This window comes from Phoxinus phoxinus (assembly GCF_949152265.1).
Source record: "Phoxinus phoxinus genome assembly, chromosome: 11".
NCBI classification, from domain to species: Eukaryota; Metazoa; Chordata; class Actinopteri; order Cypriniformes; family Leuciscidae; genus Phoxinus; species Phoxinus phoxinus.
In genome coordinates, this window is record NC_136886.1 from 11,850,602 (window position 1) to 11,878,068 (window position 27,467).

Consider the following 27,467-nt stretch of genomic DNA (forward strand, 5'->3'; position numbering starts at 1 on the left):
GCATCTTGGATAGGGCTTAACATTAACTATTTTGCTCACCAGCCACTGTGGCTAGTGGTTTTCCAAAGTTACTAGCCACTCAGCATTTTCACTGACCACAATTTAGTCATCGATACCATGGGGGAAAACTACCACATATATTTTGTATATTATCCCATAATTTGGCAGCAGGTATATTAGGCTGCTGTCTTTAAGACCTGACACACGGATCCATTATACTGTTGCACATGCGTTCTTTCTCATCTGTTTGTGTTCACTTAAAACATACCTGACTGTGTTTACGTGAATACTCGCCAAGACCGGCATTATGACATTTTTTGTGTGTTTTTGACTGTTTAAGCACAATAAGCAGTGAAAAATAACTCTTTAGTACTGAGAGGCGCCTTTATGTGCGCACACATTGGGTGTGAGCACAAAATCTGCAGGAATGAGTAAAATTATGCACAATCCCACGCCGAAATTTAAGCCCTGTAACACCAACAATATTCATCAAGAGCAAATGAAACGAGTGAGTGAGGGGAGGCGGGTTTGTGTGTCAACTCAATGTCAGAGAGATGAGAGTATAATTTGTCTATTCTGCAAAAAAATTTGCATTGGAAGCGTTTCAGATATTTCAGCATGTATCGAAAAATCTATATTTTTGACATCACAAAAATGTATATATTATACTGTATATAACCCGTCAAGGTGGCTAGTAGGAATGACTGCGTTACACACCATTGCTGAAATCCACCCACACTTGGCGGGTTTTAATGTCAAGCCCTGATCTTGAATATAAGTGTAGCTTAATTTGTTTTGTTCAATTTGTTTCCACCATTATCCTCATTAGATTTAGACAACACAAGTGAAAAAAGTGAAAAAAAATCAGCCAATGAAACAAGGAAAAAAAAAAAAAAAAATGATATTCAACATACATCCATGATTTTAAAGGGGATGTCTAATGCTATTTCATGCATTCTGACTTATTTATACTGTTAAAGAGTTGGATTCTCATGCTAAACATGGCCAAAGTTTGAAAAAACGAGTTGGATGTATGAGTATTTCTGCGCCAAATACACTCCTTCAGGGTTTGTATAAGGTTTGGAAAGTTTTTTTGAGTATGGCCCCTCCTCCCGGAAGAGCGTGCGCACACATCAACCAGAGCGAGAGCAAGAGCACGCCCATCAACGTGCAAGTTCAGGTTACGGAAGCCGCCGGCAGCGCTGCACGGAACGCCTCCAGGAGCTCGGCTGTTTTCGGAGAGACTCGGTACAGCATATCTGTCTTTTATAAATCTGATAAAACTAAAGACTCTATAAAGGATGCAATACTACTCTATAGGTACTCCAGATTAACATGAGATTGGCAGAAATTCATAAAGTTATGTCCCCTTTAAACACCCCTTGTGCATTGGTGTAGACAGACTGCTTCCATTTTAACCAGACAGACAAAGAAAATAATGGACTGAGCATGAGTGTAGCACCTCTGGAAGGTCTTGAGCTGCTTGCGCAGAAGGCTTTCCAGATTGAGCACCTTCTGCATGAGAAGACACTTGACGGCAGTCTCCTCTCGGCTGGCAGGGTTAATGCGATGGGCTGTCTGCCTCCACACCAGAATCTCATGCTTCAGTTCTGCAGGGCGACACAAATCATGATAAGATAAAGGGTTCAGCAGTAGAACAGACAAATACGAATTAAGATAAGAATTTCAAATCTATTCCAAAAAAACAAAAAAAAACTGGGAAGAAACCATAGACTGTAGGAAGAAACAGATAACAAGAACTATTAATGATATGGATTTATGGTCAAACAAAGCCAATCCCGAAAAAAGTAAAGTAAAGGGAGGGATAATTGTAGCACATTTGTTAGCTCATTTATTCAGATTGTTTTTAGCCCAAAGCTTTGCAATTGGACCATCTTTGCAATGTCTGCAGTCACTACCTATGACAATTAATTTCATAACTTAATTTACCCGGATACAGTTAAATGCAGACAGGCCAATCTCAGAATTTTTTTAAAATACTGTGACCGTATTAGAAAACAATAAAAATGTGACGTTTAAAATGTGAAGAAGAAAAAAACAATAGTTTAAGCTTACTTAAAGGGGTCATAAATTGAGAGATGAAATCTTTTGAAATACAAGAGGTCATTGTACTATAAAATGTAATTGTACATAAAATTACTCGTTTTAGATTTTATAACAGTATGACGTAAAAGTGTAATGAAAGACTGCAGAAGAAAATCAATGTCTACTTCTACATCCGTGCCTCTTTAGCCCCGCTCACCTATTCACACATGTCATTTAGTAGTAATTAAGAGAGATGCAAACTAGAATGTATTTTTCTGTCTGAGCCCAGCCCGCATTCGACAGAGCAGTAACCGAATCCGACCCGAGCCCGACAGGCATCAAGATATTTTGTCCGAGCCCGACACAGTTAAAATCAAATTTTCTCATTCTAATGACACATGTACGTTTGTTTGTGTGGAAAGCCCGCTTTTATTAAGCAACTGTAGGAAGGCATTCGGAAATGTACAACAGATGAGCGCATCAGCGCACACGGGGCAACAAGCGCACGTTAACACAGGCGCGCACACATTATGCACGTGTTTCGTTGTCACAGCTACATAAACAAATTTCCGCACGCAGGAAGGCGGATGTTATGGTAAAATTTTACATTTATTTTAATCACAAAAACAAACCTTTGTATCAAATGAAACAGGCCCATTGGCTACCTACATAATATGCTTTTTTTTTATTTAAAATGTTCAATGCCTTATCGTGCTGATGTGACAGAGCCCAACCCGAATCCGAACACCATTTCTAAATATCTGTCCGAACCAGGCTCGGGTCGGGTCGGGTCTCCATCCTCTAATGCAAACACAGGACAACTCCAACAATGAAACAATTGAGATCCCTTTCAGGATTGCAAAACGTTTTGCAATGCCAGTTTGTGGGAAAACACAGTCATTGCATTGCCTTCCTTGTGATCCTAACATTAAAAAAGCGTGGATGAACTTTAGAACTGAAGTTCCAGATTAAGGCAGTAAGAAACTGTTCTTTTCTTCGCTTTATGTTACTGCCAATACATTTTTAAACAAAACACAGTTCAGCGCATACTTTTTGAGACTGAAAATAAAAGATGATGCAGTGCCGACTATATCGGATCCGACAGCAATGTCGCAACACAAAAGTGTGAGTAACAATGTTTTTAAAAAAATATGTCACTTGCTTTGTTTATTACAAATCATTTTATATGTACTGAGTATTTATACAGTAGCGCCACAGTCAAACTGTGAATAGTTGTGATTTGCTGTTGCGTCCTTTGCTTTGGAATTGATGGGGTTAATGCATTGGACTATTATTGGATACGGAAGAGGAAGAGGATGAAGCACAGACTAGGCAGTTACAAAAAGAATGGAGAAGGAAAGGAAAGAGAAGATAAGGGAGAAGGAAAAACAAAGCTATACAATAGGCAAGGATTTGTACTAGTCTTTCAGCATGACTTCTCACCATGTGATGGTGAGGCTGCTAGGAAAGCTTTCCAGAAGCTAATTGACACAGTAATGCATCATGCCGAGGGCCTGGAAAACTATATCAGCCGCACAGCAGGTTTGATTTTTTCGAAAGTGAGGCTCTGTGGGGACTTGAGGCTATACAGAATTAGAAATTGGACTGGCATTGAGTGGTCACCATCAGGCCTAGTGGAGGTCTTTCGTTCCAGACGCAGAACTCACGGGGAACCGACCAGCCGATAATTTAAGTTCTGTTCCTTACAGAGCAGAGTTCTAAAACTTTGCATCAACTCCACACCGACCAACACTCTCTCATTGTGTTAGCCACCCAATAACCCAATAATCACAGGAAGAAGGGGGAGATTTGCATTCTGGCTGGTGCTAGTCCCATGCTGATGTTGTCTCAAAGGGAAGACAATCCTCACAGTAGGCAAAGGCCAATGGTGTAGGAGAACATATAAAGCGTGCCTTCCTGCCTTCTGAGAAAAAATCTCTCTCTTTTTTTCTTTTTTTTTTGCTTGTCTGTCATCTTGTATTTATCTCTGAAATAACAGGCACAAAACATACATAAATTGAATTAAGGCACCTGGTGTGACGCATCAATTCGTGCAACCTGCTGGTTGTTTTCAAAATAACAGTTCTTGTGTAGGTGTTCTGTAAGCATGAACAAATATAATTCACTGTTTCCAAATTAAAATTCTCTCATCTTACTGATAAGTTGATGTAGTTATACTCTTAAATCAAATCAATCAAATTCAATAAAAAATTTCATAAAAAAAAAAAAAAAATCAATTGTTCCCAAAAGTATTTGTTGAGACTGTCTTGGGTGCAGTATGGGGAGAGTGATTCTTTCAACTAAAAACTTATTTAATAATAAAAATGTAATAACACGTTTAATAAATTCTAAAGCCTGGCTGGCTGACAAGACCAAAATAGAGAAATGCTGGAAATTATCATGTCAACACTCTTTAAAAATGACTGTTGTGAATTAGAGAAATTAAATATTAAGCCATTAAAATAAGATAATTGCCTTGTTAAATAAAAAAAAGATAAATGTCAAAAATAAAAACTGATCTTAAAAATCTGTCCAGTTCCTTTAATAGATCAAGTAAAACAATCGCCTGCTTGAATTTAAAACTAGCAAAATGAATGAATAATTAATTAGAAGAATTAAAAATGTAATTGTGGTCGTGTATGATGACGACCAGAGAGGGGAAATGTGGTGGATTTTAATAGATAAGATAGTAAACTATCTTTTAAACTATCTTATTTAACATACCAACACTTTGAAACACCATGTATTACGTTTTGTACTTAGGCTGTGTGTGTGTGTGTGTGTGTGTGTGTGTGTGTGTGTGTGTGTGTGTGTGTGTGTGTGTGTGTGTGTGTGTGTGTGTGTGTGTGTGTGTGTGTGTGTGTGTGTGTGTGTGTGTGTGTGTGTGTGTGTAAATAATAAATATGGGAATCTTGTGATTTACAATGAAGTAATCGTTAACAAAAAAAAGTCTACAGGACCAGTAACAGAAGGGTTTGCATATGAAGAACCAATCAAATAGTGGGGGAAATATGTAATGCAGCATGACATTCATGCCATACCTTTATACTACTACTGTAAAACTATTCTTGTGTACTGTGGGATTCTCAATGGAATTTGTCTGAGATCCTCCGGACTGCTTGGAAGATTTTCTGAGTATTGCTCGAGAACTCCCGGCCGTTGAATTAAAGCATTTAAAGGACATTTGTGTGAGAGTCTTTCTGTAATTTACTGCTGTGCAGCAGGTCAGTTTAGGGAAGCAAGTAAGTTAGTTCGCAAGCAAGTATAGCTAGGAAATAAGTTAGAAATAGGGAACTCAGTTGTAGTCAATTGTAGACTTGCTGGAGTAGAGACTATGCGTCGACGGAAGACGTTAGTTAGGGGGCGTCGATTAGAGACCCAGATAAGTAGTTAGGTTTAGGGAAAATCCATGACAATATGACAACTGAATACAATAGAATCAACATATTAATGCCACAATATTAATATATATAAATAACGATTTGTGCACATTTGTACACCTAAAACTTGCTCATTCGTAAATTATTTATGTTTTAGTGCATGCAGTCAATACTGGAATATTGTACGTTTCAGTTTGTATAAAAATGCAAGTAAATATACTGTATGTGGGGTTTTGTACTACTTTCTCATCTAGCCCAAACTTGGAGGTTATAAGGACATGAAACTGCTGTGACACTGGGCTGATCAGCATGCAGCCGTCCACCATCATGCTATTTCACAGAATCAAAGGATGACTCAAAGTTCTGCTTTAAATTGGATGATCAACCACTGTGTGACTCTAGAAAAGGCTTTGTGCTTTCCTCAGATTATGACTTATGGGTATGGTGAAAGCCTCTCTGGGAACCTCAGAGCCTGTATTCAGACTGTGAATGGCTGAAATGAGTGGTTTATTTTAAAGGAGCTATTGTCATACTTCAGGTGTGTGTGAAAGAGAGCTCAGGTGTGGAGGTGTATGGGCGATGTGAGGAGTTGGTCTCTGTGGAGCAGAGGGAGCAGCTGCTCAAGAGGCTAATGGCCATCTGTAGAGAGAGCTTGACAACTGGAGGACGACTCGACGGATTATTTTCTATAACCAAAAATCATTTAAGTAAAAAATTATCCAGAAAAAGCTAATAAAATGCATATATATGTATATTATATAAAATATAATATATATATGTATATTATATAAAATGCATATTATATGCATATATAAGTGTGATTATCTTAATTAAATGAATAGTTCACCCCAAAAGGGAGTTCTTTTAAAAGTGGATATTTTTATAAATGTACCATGGCCACCAAAACGCTTATTTGTAGACAAAGAAAAATGAAAATAGCTAATTTTACTAATGTGTTTTGATCCTTGGAATTAATACATCCCAACCTGGGGACCACTGAAAGAGGAAGAGACTGTATGGAGGCACGTTTGATTTCACAACATAAACTAGAGGTTACATGATTTTAAAATCACATCAGGAATTTCAAGGCAGGTTAAATGAGAGTACTATTGTAGATTAATTGCTCATTGATGCTTGAGTAGACTGTGAAGAGAAGAAGAGTGGATGAAGGGAAAAGAGTATGTAGCAGGCTATTAATAATGGTCTTGACTGAGATCAGAAGTACATCAGAGTATTTTAATTTAATCGATGAAGTGAAAGGACAATAATGCATTTTAAGACAAAACCTACTAGCTTATAGAATTTTATGGATAGCTATGTCAGTGTATAGTAACAGTGCTATATCTCACATTTTAAACAATTTATCATGCAAACTGCCTAAAAACATAATAAGAAAAGAAAAGAAAGTAAAATAATAATTAAAAGTACATTTAAACTAGTCTAGCTGAAATCCTTCAAATTCATCAATCATATTTTACAGAATGGAAAAAAAATGATGAGAAAATATAGAAATCCTTTTTGCGAAAGAAGAGGGGAAGAACAGAGCATGTCTGGGCTCTCAGTGGAGGTGGTGATGAAGCAATGACTCCCTAGGTGAGAGTGGTATTGACCTATCAGTGTCTATGATGGCTTTATCAGCCTTTCTAGCTGTGTTAGCACCTTCACACTAGGGCTAAATGTGTCCTGTTCCAACAGAAAGTCATAAATACACAATTCCTTGACACATGACCCATTCAAGCAAGTGTTACACAATGGTAGATGTCAAAATACAAGTACAACATACAATCTGACATTACAGTACAACCCTAACCATGCTCTAACATTCACTTTGTTAGCATGCATTTTTGCAGATAATAATATAAGAAAATGATTTATTGGAAACATTTTAATCAGTTGCTATAAAATGTGCTATCTTTGCTCATGAGCAGTTCTGGGCAGACATTTTTGAGCAAATCACCTGAACTCTAAATGTGACCAATCACACCACAAGAACCCACATTTCCAAGCCCTTCATTATAGACTATGCTCAGCTGTGATGTGAAGGGGGAAAAGAACAATAAATAAATGTTACTTGAAAGTCTTTTTTTTTTTATACAAAATGAGTTTTGAATGCCTGTCAATGGAAAAAATGCTTCATGGGCCCAGATGATGTAATTACAACATCTACCAGCAGGGAGTAAATGGGCCATGCTAACCAGGCGAACCTTGACCCCTCAAAAAACAAATAAATAAGTCCTGTCTGAGAGTATTGCATAAGTCTAGGTCTTGAGGGAGGTCATCTACGGCAGGATTTATGTATTTAATACAGACGCGTTAAGGCTTTCAGCACAGGCTCATCCGATAAGAATAATGGAAATATCAGGGAAAACAGCCTGAAGGGTACAGAGAGACTAAACGCATCAATGTGATCGTGGGAAGTGCGGGAGGAGGGGGGATGAAAAATTATGTATTGCTGAGGTTATAATCATCCATGAAAGGGTATACTGTGCCTATCCCAGTCACAGGGGCTCAAAGGCCAAATGTAAGGAGCTTGGATAGGATATGAGATTTGGTGTAAATAGTGTATAAACGGTGTATGAGACTCGTTCACATTCTCATAAACGAAGAACTGCTGTCAACAAGGAAGATCAAGTGTTCCCTCAACCACTCTATGGTTTTTAGAAATGATTGCTCATTCTTTAAGATCTAGGTCAATGGGATTATGAATAAATTTTTCATTGCACATGTCAGAACAAAAGCGCTTGAATCATAAAGGAAGGAAATACGAGTTTCTCCGCAGTACACTTGAGGATAGATCCAAGTGATTTTGGGAAACCTGATGCGCAGGAACAGAGCATAATAAATTAATACTCACCCACGATTTCGCTGGATTCCTTGTTGTAAAGTTTCTTATTCCAGTACAGCATTCTCAGAAAAGGAAATGAGGTCAGCAGCACCAGACAGATTCCCAGGAACATGTAACCCGTAAAGGACGCAAAGTCAATCCCCTAGAGGAACAAGAAGGTGGGTTAATTTTCACCCTTTTAAAATGCGACTACAGTGAACTTGTGCAGTTAATTTGCTGCGGCATTTCATGAAATATATTCTAAAGCACTAAGTAGAGATCACATCCACTTTACTGGCTCTCCATATAATGTGGATGGAGGCCTTGATTACATTTCATCAACAGAATCATATTCCCCATTTAATGCTTGCATCTTGATGCATTTAAACACTTATATAAGATTTAAATGAGCACCTGCATGAGGCATAAATCCACTTAAAATGCACTTGACTATTTATTAATTATCATTCATATCAAGAGCATACAGCCCTCTCTGCTAAACATCTAGCTTCAGATTATTTTTCCTTGCCTGTGCACCCACCCCATCTCTCATCATAACCAGATGGCATCACATTTTAAAATGCCACCACTGATAGAGATGTGTTAAATGGATCTGTGTGGCCTGAAATCTAATCCTACGACTTATCTCCCAATATACGGTTGGTGTATAACCCATTGTAGTGAGGTATTTATGGTTGTTTACGCAATGACATATTTGTATACAAGCAGTACAAGGATATTTTAGAGAGAGAGAGAGAGAGAGAGAGAGAGAGAGGGGGGGAGAGAGAGAGAGAGAGAGAGAGGGGGGGGGGGAGGGGGAGAGAGAGAGAGAGAGAGTCACAGAGGGACAGTAACAGGGATATTCTCACACAAAGTCACAAATGATTAAAAAGGATGTAGTAATATATCATCATATCATGTTTTATATATTGCAATTCTATATAATTTATGAATTACCGGTACTTATTTGTAAGTCAGAACAATGATTTGTATTTTGTATGCCACTTTTGCTGTTTCATGATAATATATATGCTGGGTTGTCAAATATGGACAAACCCAATCAGCATATTAGAAAGATTTCTGAAGGATCATGTGACTGAAGACTGGAGTAACGATGCTGAAAATTCAGAATTCATCTTTGTGTGTGTGTGTGTGTGTGTGTGTGTGTGTGTGTGTGTGTGTGTGTGTGTGTGTGTGTGTGTGTGTGTGTGTGTGTGTGTAAAACCATTATTGAAAGGATGCCATTCCCCAAATCCAGTTTAAATTCTAGTTTCATCTAGCAATGATGATAATATCATACATAATATATTGCAATTTAATATGATTTTTTATTTATTTGGTATTCAAATTGTTGTGTTGTTTAATTGATTTCCTGTTTACATTTTGCTGAGTGAGAAGACTATAGCAGGCTATCTAAAAAGGGCAACATTTGTTAAATATGTTTCTGTATAACTGTGTAATAACAATGACAATAACGTTTTATTGTCACCAGTACCTTATATTTTATGTGCCACTACATAAATGAACCATGAGAAATGATAAATGAGTAAAAAGTGTGACAACTAGACCCAGTCACTATTCTGTAAAAGAACTGGCAAGATTCAAGATAATTGCATTCCTGTTGTAGTGCGGCTCCCCACATTGCTTAAGCTTTGCAGGACAAAAAAAAAAGGCTAAAGGTGTATAACGTCCTGAAGCAGCTCAAGGTACTACATCCTTCACCCTTATAACAAAACCGATCTTCAAAATTAAGATCCGAGCAAACAAACAACAAGTCTAATCTCAGATGCCAGACAAATGTGAATGGAGACAAAAAGACATGAGACTGGTATACAGTGACCTCTACAGGAGATCAAGAAAGAGAGAGTGTGTGTGTGTGTGTGTGTGTGTGTGTGTATCCCCACAAGGATAGTAAAACCTGAGATCACCTCCATTGTGGGGACCAGCCAGCGGTCCCCATGAGGGGAATGGGTTAATAAACATACTAAATTATATATTTTTGAAAATGTAAAAATGCAGAATGTCTCCTGTGATGGGTAGGTTTAGGGATAGGGGCAGTGTAAGGGGATAGAATATACAGTTTGTACAGTATAAAAACCATTACGCCTATGGAATGTCCTCACAAGGATAGAAATGAAAGCTTGTGTGTGTGTGTGTGTGTGTGTGTGTGTGTGTGTGTGTGTGTGTGTGTGTGTGTGTGTGTGTGTGTGTGTGTGTGTGTGAGAGAGACAGAGAGAGTGTGTGTGTGTGTGGGGGGGGGGCAACTTAGAGGATCACTGCAAGACTATGGAAAAAACACATTAAATTTTTTTTTTCTTCAAAAGTTATTATTTACTCACCCGCATGCCGAGAAAGCGATATCTGATTCATGAAAAAAATCATTATTTTGAATGGGATTTTTTCAATTAAACTGTTAATACGCTTAGAAAAAGTCTAAACTATTTGTTCAATATTGAATTAACCTGATCCGGTCCTTCAACTGTTCAAGAATCAATCTGATCCGGTCCTTAAATTCAACTTATTGAGTGATATACACACATGTACCGGTATATATATATATTATATATATATATTTATTTGTATTTTTTAATTTTTTTATAACTGAACATATTCCATCATAAATTAAAAACTATTTCAGCAATAGTTCATTCTTCTTTCAATACATCTAAAGGCCAAGAGCTTTACTCCAATGTCTGAAACTACTCAAAATAAGAGGTATCCTCAGATTCGCTCAGGCTATCTGGGCTTGTGGGGATCTGTCGATAACATTTCATTAAAGGTCCTCTGCTTTATTCCTCGTGGACTTCCTGTGCTGTTGAGCTGAATGTAAATGTAAATGAATGCCCTATCATACAGAGTAGATGCATAAGTCCTCATTACTTTGTCAGTAATTCAGTTGCAGACAATAGGCAGTGTTTGTGGATATTTCTTTGTGTCCGACAGGCATGTTGTGATAATGACTTAGACATGTGTAAATGAGACCTCCCCTCACTCCATATCTGCCGTCACTGTCCCACTTTTTTCAGCCAAGAAAATAACTTCAAAAAGCAATGGAAGTGGGAGAGAAGAGGGAATGAGAAATAACTATGCAAAAAGACCTTCACTGTTGGCGCTAGCTGATTAGTGAGCAGTCAGGGGCCACCTTCAGACTAGAGTCCGCAAAAGCCTGTCTGCCTGGGGCCTGGAGAAGTGCTGATTGACAGCTGAGATTTCTGAGAGTGTGACTGACAGCCCAGTAGATGCCAGAGAGAGAGAGACAGCAGGGTGTACAAGATGTCTCCTCAACGACCCTGAAACGCTCCTTATGCCCAGCCACAAATGTCTGATCCACAGAGAGCTCCACAGATGGATGCTTGACTGACCAAATGGCAACATCCCTGCTGTAGTGATCCTGTCGAGACCGATGGGTAGGGGGCTTTTCGACTCGCAGAGCCCAAACAAACAGAAAAAACTAACAAATAAACAAAGAGGCCACAAGTACAAGATGTTCCGTCATGACTGACTGCTGCCTTGGAAATGTAGGGGATTTAAAAGTTGTGATTTCCTGGCCTTTAAAATACTTTAAAAGTCACGCCACAATTTCCCAATCGCTTTCCATTTTCTATCCTAAGCGGATAAATTTGAATACGGCGTTTTCGCGTTGTAGTGTGGACTGTCAAAACGGAGGTATTTAAAATGATGACGTAAGTTTAGTCATGTGACGCATATTGTACCGATAGAACGTCGGGAAAAAAACGCGAGTGTGGACGGAGAGCGTTTTTAAACGAAAACGCCGTTTTCAAATGTATCTGGATTAATGTACACATAGCCTAAATTTGGTCAGTCAAATCATGCTTTCATTGATCATTTGCTTTAAACTGATGATCATATACTGTATTATTATTTTTTTCTAAAATTAATGTTATTCACTATGGAAGCATTAAATTGATCAAAAGTGACAGTATATGTTACAAATATATGTGGTTCTTTTGATCTTTCTATTCTTCAAAGAATCTTGAGTGGGTAAGTATTAAATTTTCCACAAAATATTTAAGCAGCACAACCAAGTATTACTGTTTTTACTCTATTTCAGATCAAATATATGCAGCATTGGTCAGCTTTAGAGCCTTCTTTAAAAAACATTTAAAAAATCTTACCGACTACCAAGGTAGTGTACAGTATATATGTTGCATGACATCTCTTTTCCAGATATTACTGGTCTTATATACTGGTCTTAAAACATTATGGGCCCTATTTTAACGATCTGAAACGCAAGTATACAAATGCGAAACGCAAGTAACTTTGTGGGCGGATCCCTGGCGCTGTTGCTATTATACCGGCGGGATAAATGACTCTTGCGCCCGACGTAAATCTAAAATGGGTTGGTCTGAAGTAGCTTCATTATTCATAGGTGTGGTTTGGGTTTAACGTGAAATAAACCAATCAGAGCGTCCTCTCACATTCCCTTTAAGAGCAGGCGTGCTTGTTCCATGGCGGATTGCTATTATAACGGCGGATTTTTCAGGCGCACACCAGGAGCGGTTCACAGCCGAGGAGACCGGTGCTCTCACCAGGGCCGTAAAATACAGAGAAGTGACATTGTGAGGGGATGGGAGAAACCCACCCAAATTAGCTTTGGTTAAAAAGGCGTATAATAATTTGGGTAAATGTGTAATCTAGATGTATGCCTATTTTTTTCACGGACACAACAATTATTTCCCTCGTGTGTTAATATTTTTCCTTGTAATAATGTATGATTTGCAAAAATGAAAACTGCTGCGTCTGTTTAGATTAGAGAATCAAAGTGTATGTGCGTTGTTCACACGCTACATAATGACCAAGCATGCGCCCTTAAAATACCATATGACAAACTTGCAAGGCGCCACTGTCTTTAGACTAGGTTTTTCCTGGTCAGTGGCGGAATTGTTTTCTAAAACTGCAAAATAGCACCAGGGAACGTTTGCGCCGGAACACGCCTCCTCTTTTCACTGAACCACCCTCTTTTCACTGAACCACCCCCGCAAGCGCAAGTTCATTCCCTAATTTACCGACGTGCGTCTGTGGAGGGAAAAGTCTACTGTGCGCGGGTGCACAATAGGAATGATACATGCGTCGATGTACAAAGTCAATTGCGCTGGGTGCAAGATAGGGCCCTATATGTCTTTGTAAGTCAAGGTGTTTGTCAAGTCAAGTCAAGGTGATCTTTTGAGGTTGATTAGTAAAGCACATTTCTAGCACTGTGCTTTTTATTAAGCTATATGGCACCATGTCATCCATCTATTTGTATGGCAGAGCTTCGATTCAGATTACTGAGGCTCTAAAGATCCTGAGGCTGATTGGAGCTTAATATACGGATTAAGTGACTCCTGGAGAACGTGATGGCTTCACTAGACTCAAATAAAATCCACGTCTATACACAAGCATACAGACATGAGCCACACAATTGCACACCCTCATTCATTTACATAATATACTGCAGAGAACAACAGTATACTCAGCATGTTCAAAGCTATTCAAATTTTTTAATAATAATGGTTGGTGCTAAAAACGGGGAAGAACAAAACAAAAGCATAAAATAAAATGATGTTATACCTCAAGATACTAAGTGTCAGGTACAGTAAAAGGAACATTCAATAAAAAAAATTACTTTAACCCCCTGGGGTCGGCAATCACGCCGGCGTGATTTGCGCGTTTTTTTTCACATAGCAGCTGAATAAACTTAAAATACTCCGTCATTTGTGGTCATACAGACTTAATAAAAATGAAAAAAGAATCTGTGAGATGTCTACTTTTGTATGTGTCCACTTACAATCAAAACAAAACGTTGTGCTTTTGTAAAATAAAAAAATTAAACAGGGTGTGCTTTCTGCCTCTCCGTCTCGTGAACTTTTTTTTCTTGAGCACGTCTCTAAACATTTAAAAAACTCAGCGAATACTTGTCACACATTTGTGAGCTCTATATATTTATAATCATTTAAGTGTGTAGTTTTAAATTATCTGATTCAAAACGAAAACAAATATTCTCTGTTTAAGTAATTTGTATAAAACCAACAAGATATTCAGTTTCTCTAACCCTTCCTCATTAGTTTTAATGTGACCACACCCACACGCGCAAAACATATAGAGATGCAAATCGTCCATGTGTCGCGCGAACGCCCCCATTACCTCAACAACAAAGCGGCAAACTTTATCAGTCCTCTGCAGTCGTCGAGTTTGGAAGACATGCTGTGAGATTATTGGGTTTACATCTGAAGAAGAAGATCGCGATTTGAAGACAAGAACGATTTTAAGGTAAGAAATAATCCTGAATTATATTAGTTAGTGTTATTGTTGCATAAACTTCATATTGCCATTGAACTGTTGCACGATGCTTCAGTGAATGTCCCCTGCACGCGCTGTGAGAGTTTGAAAACGCAGTCGCGCGACGTGCGTTTGAAAAGCAAACCATGATTTTACTCCAATCTCATTTCATAACGTCATATCGATGTAAACATTTGAAGTAACATATGATAATCAATATGTTTTTCTCTAGTGTAGTGTTACTGAAGTGTTCCTTTTTAACTATGCCTGCTATACTGTTCTTATTATTTGATTCAGCCCTGCTGCAAAAAATACTTTCTTAGTTAGTATTTTTGTTTTGTTTCCAGTCCAAATATCTAAAAATTCTTAAACCAAGAAGTGTTTACTAGAGAAGTAAAATGACATAAGAAATTCTATTTTGTTTTAAGATAAAAATAAAGTAATTTAAGTAATTTTTGCTTAAAACGAGCAAAATTATCTGCCAATGGGGTAAGCAAAAAATTCTTGGTTTCCATTTGAATTAAGATTTTTTTTCTTGTTTTCTATTCGAATTCAGATTTTTTTGCTTACCCCATTGGCAGATAATTTTGCTCGTTTTAAGCAAAAATTACTTAAATTACTTTATTTTTATCTTAAAACAAAATAGAATTTCTTATGTCATTTTACTTCTCTAGTAAATGCTTCTTGATTTAATAATTTTTAGATATTTGGACTGGAAACAAAACAAAAATACTAAGTAAGAAAATCATTTTTTGCAGTGCAGGTATATGCCTACAAGGCACAACAAATATATATATATGTATATATATATATGTGTGTGTGTGTGTGTGTGTGTATTTTGTAAATTTTAAAAAGGAATTTTCACCAGAAATCTAAAATGTATTCCCACAATCATGCAGCCCTGGTTTCTTCTTGATATCAGCATGCTCACAGCTTTTTTATATATATATATATTTTTTAGGTAGCTACCCGTCCTGCTGACTTCAACATGAGCATGAGGAGGTAAAGTGAAAAATCAAACACCTTGGAAATGACAGGTATGCACTATGTTTCAGGAAAGGAAAGGTGTGTGACTGGTTAAGTCTCTGTCTTTAGTTCAGTGTGTTAAATAATGTGCTTTTTGCCATTTGTTGTGTATCTTTGGATGATGTTGTGTTGTAAATAAATTCAAACAATCAAAAAGCCATTCTTTTTTAAATCTCCTCATTCTTTGTGCAAGGTAATGTAATGATAGTGCCTGAGAGCTCCTAATAGGGCCATTATGGGAGGCTCTTTGTCTCTCTCAGGTGTGAAACACTCAATATTCATGGTGGTTAACGCCTCCTCGCATAAAGCTTTCTTACACAAAACATGTCATACAAATTTTAAATCAATATATTGTCTTATCTGAATGAGTATTCAGGATGATTTTCACATAGTTTTGGAGCAAATATTCTAGGCTACGTGATACAATTTTCAAAAGCCTTGCGACGAAATAATTAGTTAGTGTTTCATGACATTATTTCAGTGACTTTTTTTTTGGTCATTTTCATAAGCCACGCATAAATGTTATTATCTCGAAACTACAAACTTTTACATACATGCTGCTGACATATTATTGTAGCAGAGTTTGTGCTGAATGCAGTGTAATAATACTTTAGTCATGAAAATGTCACAAGTAACAGAAATAAGCACAAATGTTAGAGCATGTCAGAACACCTCCAGGACCCAGAAAACACCTCAGACCCCTGAGGGTTAAAGAACTTTTAATCTTAAACATAGGATCAATAAACTACATTACACCAGCTCACCCACATACACTAAAAGCACCTGTTTGCACGAGCTTAAATATAGTTTTGGATCATACAGACATTCCACAGAGAGTTTCATCGACTCCTACCTCGATTGCATCAGGAACTCGTGTCCTCACAGACACACAGACACATGTGAAACCCAGAAAAGTGTTTCATAATGCAGGGAATCTCTCTTAGTGATGCCATAAAAGTGTTTTTTGATTGACATGTAAGACCCAGCTAAATAGGTACCAAAGCAATCAACAGATAAGCAAACGGCATGTATTGAAGTGTGTGTGTGTGTGTGTGTGTGTGTGTGTGTGTGTGTGGTATCTCCATTCATCATCTGCATGTTGTCAACACAAACAGAAGCCCTCTCAAATATAAACAAATCTGGCCCATGTAACACAGAGATAACACAAACCACTGCATCCATGTCAATAATTACAGCAGATGCAATCTCTCCCTACGGAACAGAATGGATGAATCTGTCCGGCACTACACACGTGTATCGTCACAGCCCTCCTCAGAGCAAATTCATCACCGAACGTCATGACAGAAACCCAAAATGATGTTTATAAAGTATAGGAAATTTAGAGCATGGGGCTTCAGTGCATTTGATGGGTTCTGCCCTCCAGAGATTTAGGCCTGTCAGAAATGTAAGTTTATGGCTATTGGGTTTTTTAGAAACTTCCCACTGTCAATTGCAGCCCAGCAGAAAATGACCTTGATGTGGAAAATGTAACTTGAGCATGATTACCGCAGCATCATCCAGTGCAACAGCCAGTTTGACAGGCAAGGACAATGTTTCTACTGAGCCACAAATTAACTCGAACCCCACAGCGATTTCAGCTCTGAAAGCTAGCTGATGAAACAACAATTTAAACCAGGCACCCTTCTGTCGCCGATGAAAGAGTGTGAGGAATAACTAAATTTAAAACTGTGATGGCAAATATTGAACTTCTCATGAAATATTTAAAGACGCCCTCATTGATGGGTTTTAATGGATATAATGACCTGTCTTACTAAGAGTCCGTTAACACTTTACAATAAGGTTCAGTTTGTTAATTTTAGTTCAATGTATTGCGTAATGGCCTAACAATGAATGAACAATACTTTTACAGCATTTGTTAGCCTATAGGTTAATGTTAATTTCTGCATATACTAATACAAATTTAACATCTGACCTTCATTAGCTAATATTAGTTAATAAACAAACATGAATGAACAGTGAACATTACCTAGATTAATATATGCTCTATACAACTGTTATATATAGCTTCCATCCACTTTTGACACTGTTCTGTTATCGACCAAGTGAAAATATTTTTTAAGTGTGTTAAATTTGCTGTCTCAAGGAGGCTTTTTTATCAACCTTTACCGATAAAATTTCGATACATTTTGTGTATATCACAAATTATATATTTTTTTATCCCATATTAAATATTTCCCGAATCCCATATTTCCTCAACTGGAATGGAGAGAGTAATGAGACAAGTGAAAATGGTCAGCTTACTGCTTACTATACATTATCATAATAATTTATTATGATTCAATTAGGAAATATCAGAAAACGACAACGAAATGTCAAGCCAGTTGCAGTTTGATGTGGCCAAAAAAACAGGGATTAAATACTAACTGTTTTTCATTTAATTTTGTTCAAGCAAATATGGTCAATATAAGTTTAAGAGAAGTCTCCTTTCCAAAAGGTGTCTTCTAACAAATTTTTCTCGACAATATTTCGTATCAACAGAATTTATGATCTAAAGTTAAAAGGAAAAAGATTTTTTGACCACTTGCAATAATATTTGCGCTGATGGGCATTTCCCGGTTTCCCGAAAACTTCCCAACTTTTTTCCTTGGATGGAATTTTGCCTATTGTTAGTTCATGATACCCTAATTAACGATTTGAACCTTATTGTAAAATGTTGCCGTGAATACTCTAAAACATAATATTGAAATAGACAGGATATATCCAGAATGAATCAGTGTTTTTTTAGACAGGATATATCCAGAATTAATCAGTGTTTTTTAAACAAAGCAATTGAGTGAATGATTCATTGCCAAATACTGTAAGCATGACATCCCCCCTCAGTCGTGATGACTAGGTGCTAGATTGGACTGTCTATAACTTATCAAGAAAGACAGTACCATCCTATCCTGATCCTAATGGAAATTGGAATGCAATACTACGAATGCAACCGTCCACGAGCGTTCATTTGGTTTAGGTGAAAATGAGCTCCCCAAATAATTTGTAATCTTTTGCTTTGACTTCTTTTGGGGCGCTCAAGCCTAAACAGTGTTCAGACCAGGCGAAAACCCATTATTCACAGCTGTCATGGAAGCAGGGCAATATTACATATTAGAAAAGTCCTCTCTTTACCTTTGCTTGACCCTTCAAGCCACCCTTGAGATTCTCTTTGAAACACACTTAAAACGTGAAGAAGCACTCAATTAAAATAGGTAATTGTATGCGCTTCACACACTAATTCATCCATCTCTGTCAAAAATTGTGATGGGGTTGGAAATCAATTTCGCTGACAAGATGTTTATATGGCATAAAAATGTATGGCTCCAAATAGACTGAGGTTTTTTAGGCATATAGTTGTTCTTTTGGCGTGTAGCCTTTTAAATAGACTGTCAGAAAAAGATGGATCTCCTATACTTTTATAGCCACCCTCTTTCCGCTCGCTTTCTCTTTTGCACTGATACACACACACACACACACACACGGTTTTGTGTCTTGGTAGTGTGTGACAGAAAGAGCTGCAGGGTAGAGTGGCTCCAAAGAGAGCATCTTTAATCAGCATCTGGCGCTGGAGATGAAAGAGCTCTATCTTGTCCTCTGTGTCTCATTCTGGGCTTTAGCTGGACACTAACACTTACTTACTAACACACACTTTGGGCCTCATTTACAAATCGAACGCGAGACAGAAAACTGGGAGTGCGGTCGTTTTCACATAAAACTTGTTTACTTAATTAATAATAGTTTAGCAACCAAATGTTACATGGCAAACATGGAAACATTTGGATTCTTGATGAATGAGAGAGGTGAGCTCAATGTCGTTTCAGTTTCGCTTTCAATTAATTTGTTTTGGCTTGACGATTGTATGTTGTTTATAATGAATGCCACTTGAGCCTAATTTGTGTTTTATTATATAGTTTAATAAATTGTTTTATAGCAACTTATTTTTCATTCTTTTTCTGTTCAGAATACAGATAAATTGGGAAGTGAGGGAAACTAAAATAGCCTATAGTGGTTATAATGTTTGTAAATGTTTTGTTTTATTTACTGGTTTTTAATGAACAATAACTACAAGGTTAACAGGTGTTTTTGGAGTAAGATCAATTTCTCTTTCATGAGATACTTCCTCTTCTTGGCCGGTATACGTTTCTCCATGTCCAGAATCCTATAGGATCAAGGCTTCTAAACCATGAATTTTTAGGAGCGTGATATTTAAATGATGATTGTTTTCAGCCACCACATTTATCAACGTACCATCATTCGTACAATGGGATTGGCAGCATACGTATGTTTTATGAATCATACGTGAACCCTGTCGTAAGATGATTTCTGCATTCGTTTTTACGTTAGATTGATAAATGAGGCCCATTGAGCATAGACACTAACATATTCACATACACTAGCACACATGGCTTTTAAACTTTTTTGTTCTAAGAGGTTACTGTGAATGAAGATGGTTTCTAGGGTGTTTTGGGTAGTTGCTTACAGGCAATGTCAAGTCTCTATGATGTTCTATTCCCTTGATCTTTTCTCAGTGCAATTTCAATGCAAATCTATGGGAATTTCTTTGTCTGTTTTATTGTAAATCACCAGGTCTGATTAGAAAAACAATAGCGCACTTCAACAAGCTGCATGATTTAGGCCAGGAGTATACTTTATGCAAATGTAAGGCCGAAGCATTGCAAGAGCACAGATCCATTGAACATATTTAATGTGCTTTCGTGCATGCGCTATGGTGACAACAATAAATCTCACGGGATAATAGAGCTAGCTTCAAAGTCTTTGCTATTAAATTTGATTTGTTATTATTCAGGTAAACATACTTATGAGATCTATCTTGCTCAGAAACATTCTCACAAACTGTCCCTCCGTCAATGCAGTGGATGATCTAAAAGGGAAAACTATCTGTAGAAGCAGACAATTTATGCATTATAAAATGCACTCAAAGGGTTAGTCATTTAAACTGCATTCAAATCCATAATCCTAAATAAGAGCAATCAAATAACACACCCAACTACAAAAACACAAACTGGCAGACACTCAAGTAAAGTCAAACAAACAGACAGAATAAACTCCGAGACATACTGTGTATTTAGTCATATCACCAATGAGGTCATGCATTGATCTCTGTCTAAATGTGAACATGAAAATTTCAATCACAACCACAAACCTGGGTCACACTTTTCCGTCTCTTCCATTGAAGTGAATAATAAATCACAAAATGTCCCCTCACCTTTTCAATCAAACCAATATTACACAAGGCTCAATGAACACAGACCCACACAAGACTCTCTGCTTTGGGGTCACATCATAAACCTTGAGATTATTCAGCCTGCCCGTGACCTTGTCCAATTGGCAGGATGGAACTTTAAATTGTGTTTTCCTGTGAGTGAGGGTTTGATGGAAAGAGTTTGATCATAGACTCTGAGGAAAGAGTAACGAGGAAAGAAAGTCTTTGTGCTACTGTCCTGTGATTAAGTTAGGAAAGTACACGTCGATGTTGCAGACCAAATTTTTGTAATCACACGCATCCTTCACCTAGGCATTGCTTCATTGTACTTCAATGGCTTTAAGTAGCCTAACAAAAATTGACATGGTGAACGTAGCCTATGAGTAACAATTCTATTTCAGCCAAACATCTTGCATACTCCCAGTCGGAAATCGTTGGTCTTAGAGTTTGTACACAATGACAGATTTGCGGTTTGGCTTTTACTAAAGCAAAAAAGATTTCAACTCTGCTGAGAAAGAGAGAGAGAAAATTTGGCAGAGTGTGACTGAAGCTGGCAAGAAGTATTCCTACATAATTAATTGTAGAGGTGTACTAAGACAGGATGCCATGGTGTTTTAGACTTGAGTTGATAGTGACAGGGTGTTTTGGCACGAGGCTATCATTCTATGCCAGAAAAATGCTTGGTCACAAATGTGCATGTGTGTTTTGTTTATTTGTTCAGTCATGTATAATTTGCCCAAAAAGTTACCAGAGACACTCTCAACAGGCACACGACAGCAACACAATATTCTTTCACCCGTGAATGACCCAGCATCAAACGGGAACGGTGAGAAATAATTACATACTTTTTTACGCAGATCCTGGTTGGATACGATGATGACATTCGGGGGATCTCCAACAGCAGTGGCAGCTCCTCCGATGTTGGTGAAGATTACCTCGGCAATCAGGACATGCCTAGGGTCCAGATTAAGCACCTCACATAACCTAATATACAAAAAGGCATCACAAAACCTGATTAGCACTGATGATCCTGGAATGTCAATGCAATATTTTTTTTTATCTATCATACTTTCACAATTTGTGCCATGAAACATGCAAAACAATCCCACAGACTTATTGAATATAATAGAGACTTGGTGATGGGATCGATTGATTTGGGTCTGTAGCAACCACCCAGAACACCATAGCAACAGACTAAAAAAACACACACAGATCAACTAAGCAATCGCATAGCAACACCATGGCAAACATCACAATGTCCTACAGTAGCATTGTGACCAAAAGAATACAGGCTCATAGGTTTTACTTCTTCCATATTTGTAATTGTACCATAACGTATGGAGAGAGAAGGACCTGATTCATCATCATCAAAAGCTTGAGCTGAGATGCACAAAATTCAAGGTTTAGTTATTAACACTGAATTTCAAAGCAAATCTTAAGTTAAGCAAATCAGTTTCCCTGCTAAATTGGCATGAAAAAAATACTCGCACAAGCAAATTGCCTGTTAACAAAAAGCTGAACTCTGTAATTTCTCAAATTCGTTTTTTTTTAACGAGTGTGCGTGTGTCCTGTGTTTCTAAACCCTAAAGCCCTGAAGGTGTTTGAAGATGCAATTGGTGATGCATAATCAAAAAAAAAAGGAGTAATTTCTCACAAGCAATGTCATGAAAACGCTGAGGCAGCGCATAACATTTTATTGGCTGGATGAAATATAGATTTATTTTATTCTACCAGACTAGGGATTTTTATGGTCCACATAAGATGATAAGAATTTGACAGATGAAATTTGCAGAGGGATGAAAAATACAAAAATGTATCCTTGCACCAAAATTTTTTTGGTTTGTTGGTCTTTTTTTTCCAGCAGAGATGGGACATGAAACCATTTTACACAGTGCCTAATTGATTCATATCACATCCTCTGAAGGAAAAGGGTGTCCTACATGACACTAAGTAAATAACGCTGTACATCAGGATATAAAACATATAAAAGACTCGGGAACACAAATATAATGTGCACAGGCACCGATGAATCACACTGAGAGACGATGTGTAACGGTGAAAAGAAGGAAGGTGAAAATAAGCTCAAATGGAGCTGAAACGAGCAATGAGGCAGGAAGTTTATAGCATGGAGACATGACTCTTTATATCCTCATATAATACTAAGCAGACTGACAACGAAATTATTGTCTAGAAAAAAAGCCAAGGCCTTCTGGGATTTTTCTTTTTTGTTAGCAGTAGTTCAGCTGAACAGACTTCTTTTAAAGGAATGTTCCAGCATAAATACAAGTTTAACTCTATTGACAGCATCTGTGGCATGCTGTCAATTACCAAGAAAATCATTTGAATTCGTTCATCAGTTTGTAAAAATAAAAGTCATGTGTACAGCAAAGCACTGAAAGTCTATGGGGCCGGGCATTCTGGAGGTTTCCTTGAAGTCTAACAAAACATTAAAATACAATGTTTTGTTAGACTTCGGGAAACCTCCAGAATTGCAATTGTGAGCAATTGCTTGCTGTATAAACTTTTATTGTAAGCACATTACTAAACCGGGTTTTTAAAAAAGAAGTCAAAAGAGAAATAAAAGAGGAAGATAGATTTTTTTCAGGAAGAGCGACCATTACCTGATTGTAACAGGGGTGAAGAGCATCATAGTTGTCACATTATCAAGAAAGGCTGACAGAACGGCTGCAATTAGACAGAGAATGATAATCATGGGCCACACTCTTCCTCGCGATAACTGATACGCCTGTGCGGAGACAAAGAACACTCTTAAGGAATACATTAAAGATTGGTTTACAAAGTTAGATCTTTTCTTGTTACTTTACATTAATGAAAACTAACTGGGTCAGAAATAAATGAAGCCAAAAATCGCTTGCCTTTGTTTATGAACATTAACAAAATCATGTTTTCCAAAAATCCTCCAGTGGGAATGAGAGACAGATTTAACAGCGTCTCAAAGACAGAGAATGAAATACGGTCCTCAGAGGGGGTCTTAGAACACAATGTTCAAAAGTGAACTTTAATGAGGAATTCACTCTAAAAACTGACAATGATCCATAAGTGTTTGCTCATTCAAGCTTTAGAATTAAAAGAATGTTCAAGTCTGAAAAGAAAAGAATAATGCGATTTTTTTTTTTTTAAAGACCTGCACTGAGCCTGTCACTATGGAGACATTATCAGGCTGTCTGGAATCATTCTAATCAAGTGGTAACACCGGGGGATTCTAACCCACCTGTGATGTCACCACTTCCTGACTCAAAACAATGGTAACTGACAAAAAAAAACAAATGCTGTGTTCGAAATCGCCCCTATTCACTATTTTCTACATTACTCAACTAATATAGTCCACTTGAAGGAGTGAATGAAAACAAGTCTGACAAAAGGGTTGCAACTATCGCATAGTTTGTGCTTTCTGTCATTTTTCTGTCATTTTTAATAATTTGAAATGTAGCAAACTAGCAGCAATTTAATAATCAATGAATGTATGATATTACGCTTTAGCCACTTTGGACCAGGGGTTTGTAAAATGGATGGATGGATGATTCAGCTGCGGGCGCCATCTTTTGGTCAGACGCAGGAATTCATTCAACGTGCGACTCTCACAGTGCATTATGGGTATTCTCTAGCCGTTGAGCGTACATTGGTTGCACGGTCGTTATTGCGGTGCATTGTGGGATTGAATGAGTGCACTCGATAATGTTCACTATGGTTTTGGACACCACTACTAATGGCTGTCCCCTCAAATAGTGTCTTAGACCTATTTAGGGTATGGGGGGCGATTTCGGACACAGCCAAAGAGTAACACAGCCACACATGACTACACATGCTAATAGAAGAAGTGTGAGATGGTGTTCAATCAAGAGGGTTGTTTCTATGGCAATGTTTTAATTTGTGGGACATGCCCTTGTCCAGAACCCTGTTAATATTCATGAATGGGATGAGAGGACATAAGCGTGTGCCCTCATAAATATCCACAGCACATCCATAGCGTTACAACAGGGCTTTTACAGCAGTCCAGAGATTTCCTGAAAATAAGGGATGAGATATCCATCCAATGAATGCTCCTCGTAAGATTTATTTTTAGGCTTTCATTACTTCTAACCCATTATCTTCACGCTTTATAAACATTTGCATGATTTGACAAAGATTTGTTCCATCTGATTTCTTTTCGCATCTCTATTGGGGCTTGATATTCACCCATAAATTTCATATACAGTATAAAGCATTTGTGGGGTTCTCATCACTTTGCTTGAGAGTGAATGATAGGGATTTTCAGGCTAGCTGCTTCTTTACTTTGCTGGGTAAAGTAGCATGATGGGATTACATTGACTAAAACAAAAACTGATATCAATAATGTGAAATAAAATCATATCAGACAGCAGACCACTTGCAGCAACCTTTTTGTTGCTGACTAACTGTTAGTAGTTATTTTGGTAATACTTTACCATAAGGTCTCATTTGTTAACATTAGTTCGGTCATGACAACTCTCTGGAGATTGGTATGGTAATAGAGATTGGCATGGTAATATTTATGGCAATGTTAATGTATTTGGTCTTGGCGGAATAGATCTGCTACGCTGCTGCAGAGCAAGTACCGAGACTCGCTACTGCAAATACATTCACACACATTGCTGTGAGCATGTAAGACATGCTGCTGCTGCTGCACATGTAACATACAAGAATTAACCACGTAGCAGATCTATACAGGTGGCGCTGGGGAAGGGTTCTGAAAGTGCGCTGCAAACTGTTAACAGCAAACAATGCCAAGTATTTGAATGTTTGAGCAGCAAGCTCATTGGCCATTGATGCAACAGCAACCAATCAGCTGTGCTAAGTAGATATGAATACCTATCAGCCTGCACCATTCAGAGTTTCATGCCAGAACTGTAATTACGGTAATGGATTAACTGGCATGAACTAACAATGAGCAATACATTTGTTACGGTATTTACTAATCTTTGTTAAAGGGGGGGTACAATGGTGTTTCATGTATTCAGAGTTGTTTACAGTGTTAAAGAGATGGATTCTCATGCTAATAATGGCCAAAGTTTGAAAAGTTATTTTGAACGAATAACAGAGAATTTCTGTGCTGAAAATCATACTTCCGGGTTGCAACACGTTTCGGCTGGTTTTTTTCTATCGTAGATCTAATGACGTAGACCAGAGTGGAACTCCTTATATGAGCATTGCTCTCGGAAAAGCGCGTTCACGCACAGAAAGACCGCGCTTCATCGACGCGCTACTACCGGAAATCATCATCAGCAGCGCTAAATAGGAATGGTTGATGTCAAGAATGTCTCCAAAAAAGTGTGTTTTGGGATGTGAGGGAAAGTTTACCTTGTTCAGCTTCCCAAAGAACCCAGTGTTACTGGAACAGTGGATGCAGTTTGTATGTTGTGGATGCTCCCGCTTGACTCTATATCTCCGCCCACGCCCAGAATCAAGGACCTCGGCTTTTTCCGGATAGAATCGGAAAGCTGTATTTTTATTTTATAAATATGATGAAACTAAAGACTTTTTGGAGATATGAAGGACGCACTATTACTCTATAGGTACTCAAGATTAACATGAGATTGACTGAAACTAAGTATTTTACCCCCCCTTTAATGTTAGTTAATAAAAATACAGTAGTTCATTGTTTGTTCATGTTAGTTCACAGTGCATTAACTAATGTTAACAAATGCTGAAATTAACATTAACTGAGATGAATGAATGCTGTAGAAGTATTGTTCATTGATAGTTCATGCTAACTAAACTAGTTATCTAATGTTAACTAACGAAACCTTATTATATAATGTTACGGTTATTTGTATCTGTATGTATATACTGTAATTGACAGAATGTAATTGAATGTTATAAAATATAATATATAATATTAGATTTAAGGGCCTAATTTTACAGAAAATATGAGGACATAACCAATAAATTGTATCTTGCTAAATCAGACATCTGCAAAACAAATCACAAACAAGCATTTTCAACATAAAGATTGAGAAAACTCACCTTGACTGCACAGTAATCAAAGAAACCAGTCTCGGAGAATATAGCCACCAGTATCATCTGAAAGTAAATAGTAAGGGTTATGAGACTTGAACATTTCATGCTTTCTATTTTTAGTGCTTACTGCCACATGTGTTGCTATAAAATCACATTATGTCTCAAATACCACACGCACGGTCTCTCACTCAATTTTATGCCACATATAGCCTTCTCTGATTTTTTTTTTTTGGGGGCGCCTCAGATACAGAAACAGACATCCTTAAAAAATAGAAAATCAATAAGGAGAAACATTAATATTTCTGAGTTTATTAAAGCTCACGTTTCATAGCCAGTCTTTAAAATTGACAGATGCTGTGAATCATTTTCTATCATCAGTCTCTGATTTTCTTTTATGCCTTTCCTCACATACTCCTACATGTAGTCTTTTGGATGAGGGCTGATTGAACGTATTTGTTTCCATGGAGACAGCAGCTGAACAAACAGAGATCTTGAAAAGGGTGGCACTTTAGCAATAATATTAGAGAGGCTGTGTGTTTTTAATGTGTATTCGTATTTTTTGGTCACATTTTGTTGCACTACCATGTAAAATGTGGACTAATGTCATATGCAGACAACCAGCCTTACATATCTAACAAACATTTCACATGTTCTAAAATCAACCTAGTGCTCTGCTGCTGCAAAGTAAGTACAA

General features: G+C 37.5%; 1 protein-coding gene across 2 annotated transcripts in view; it reads right to left on the reverse strand.

The window, feature by feature from the left end:
- oca2 (oculocutaneous albinism II) overlaps positions 1-27,467 on the reverse strand; it is a 91,387-nt gene that overhangs the window by 35,057 nt on the left and 28,863 nt on the right. For both annotated transcript variants that reach the window (XM_079628934.1, XM_079628935.1), the window contains 5 exons: positions 26,780-26,836; positions 23,398-23,522; positions 21,622-21,760; positions 8,281-8,413; positions 1,463-1,610 (listed from right to left, as the gene is read on the reverse strand). In XM_079628934.1, coding sequence (XP_079485060.1) covers positions 1,463-1,610; positions 8,281-8,413; positions 21,622-21,760; positions 23,398-23,522; positions 26,780-26,836 — 602 coding nt within the window. The remainder of the gene's footprint in view (positions 1-1,462; positions 1,611-8,280; positions 8,414-21,621; positions 21,761-23,397; positions 23,523-26,779; positions 26,837-27,467) is intronic.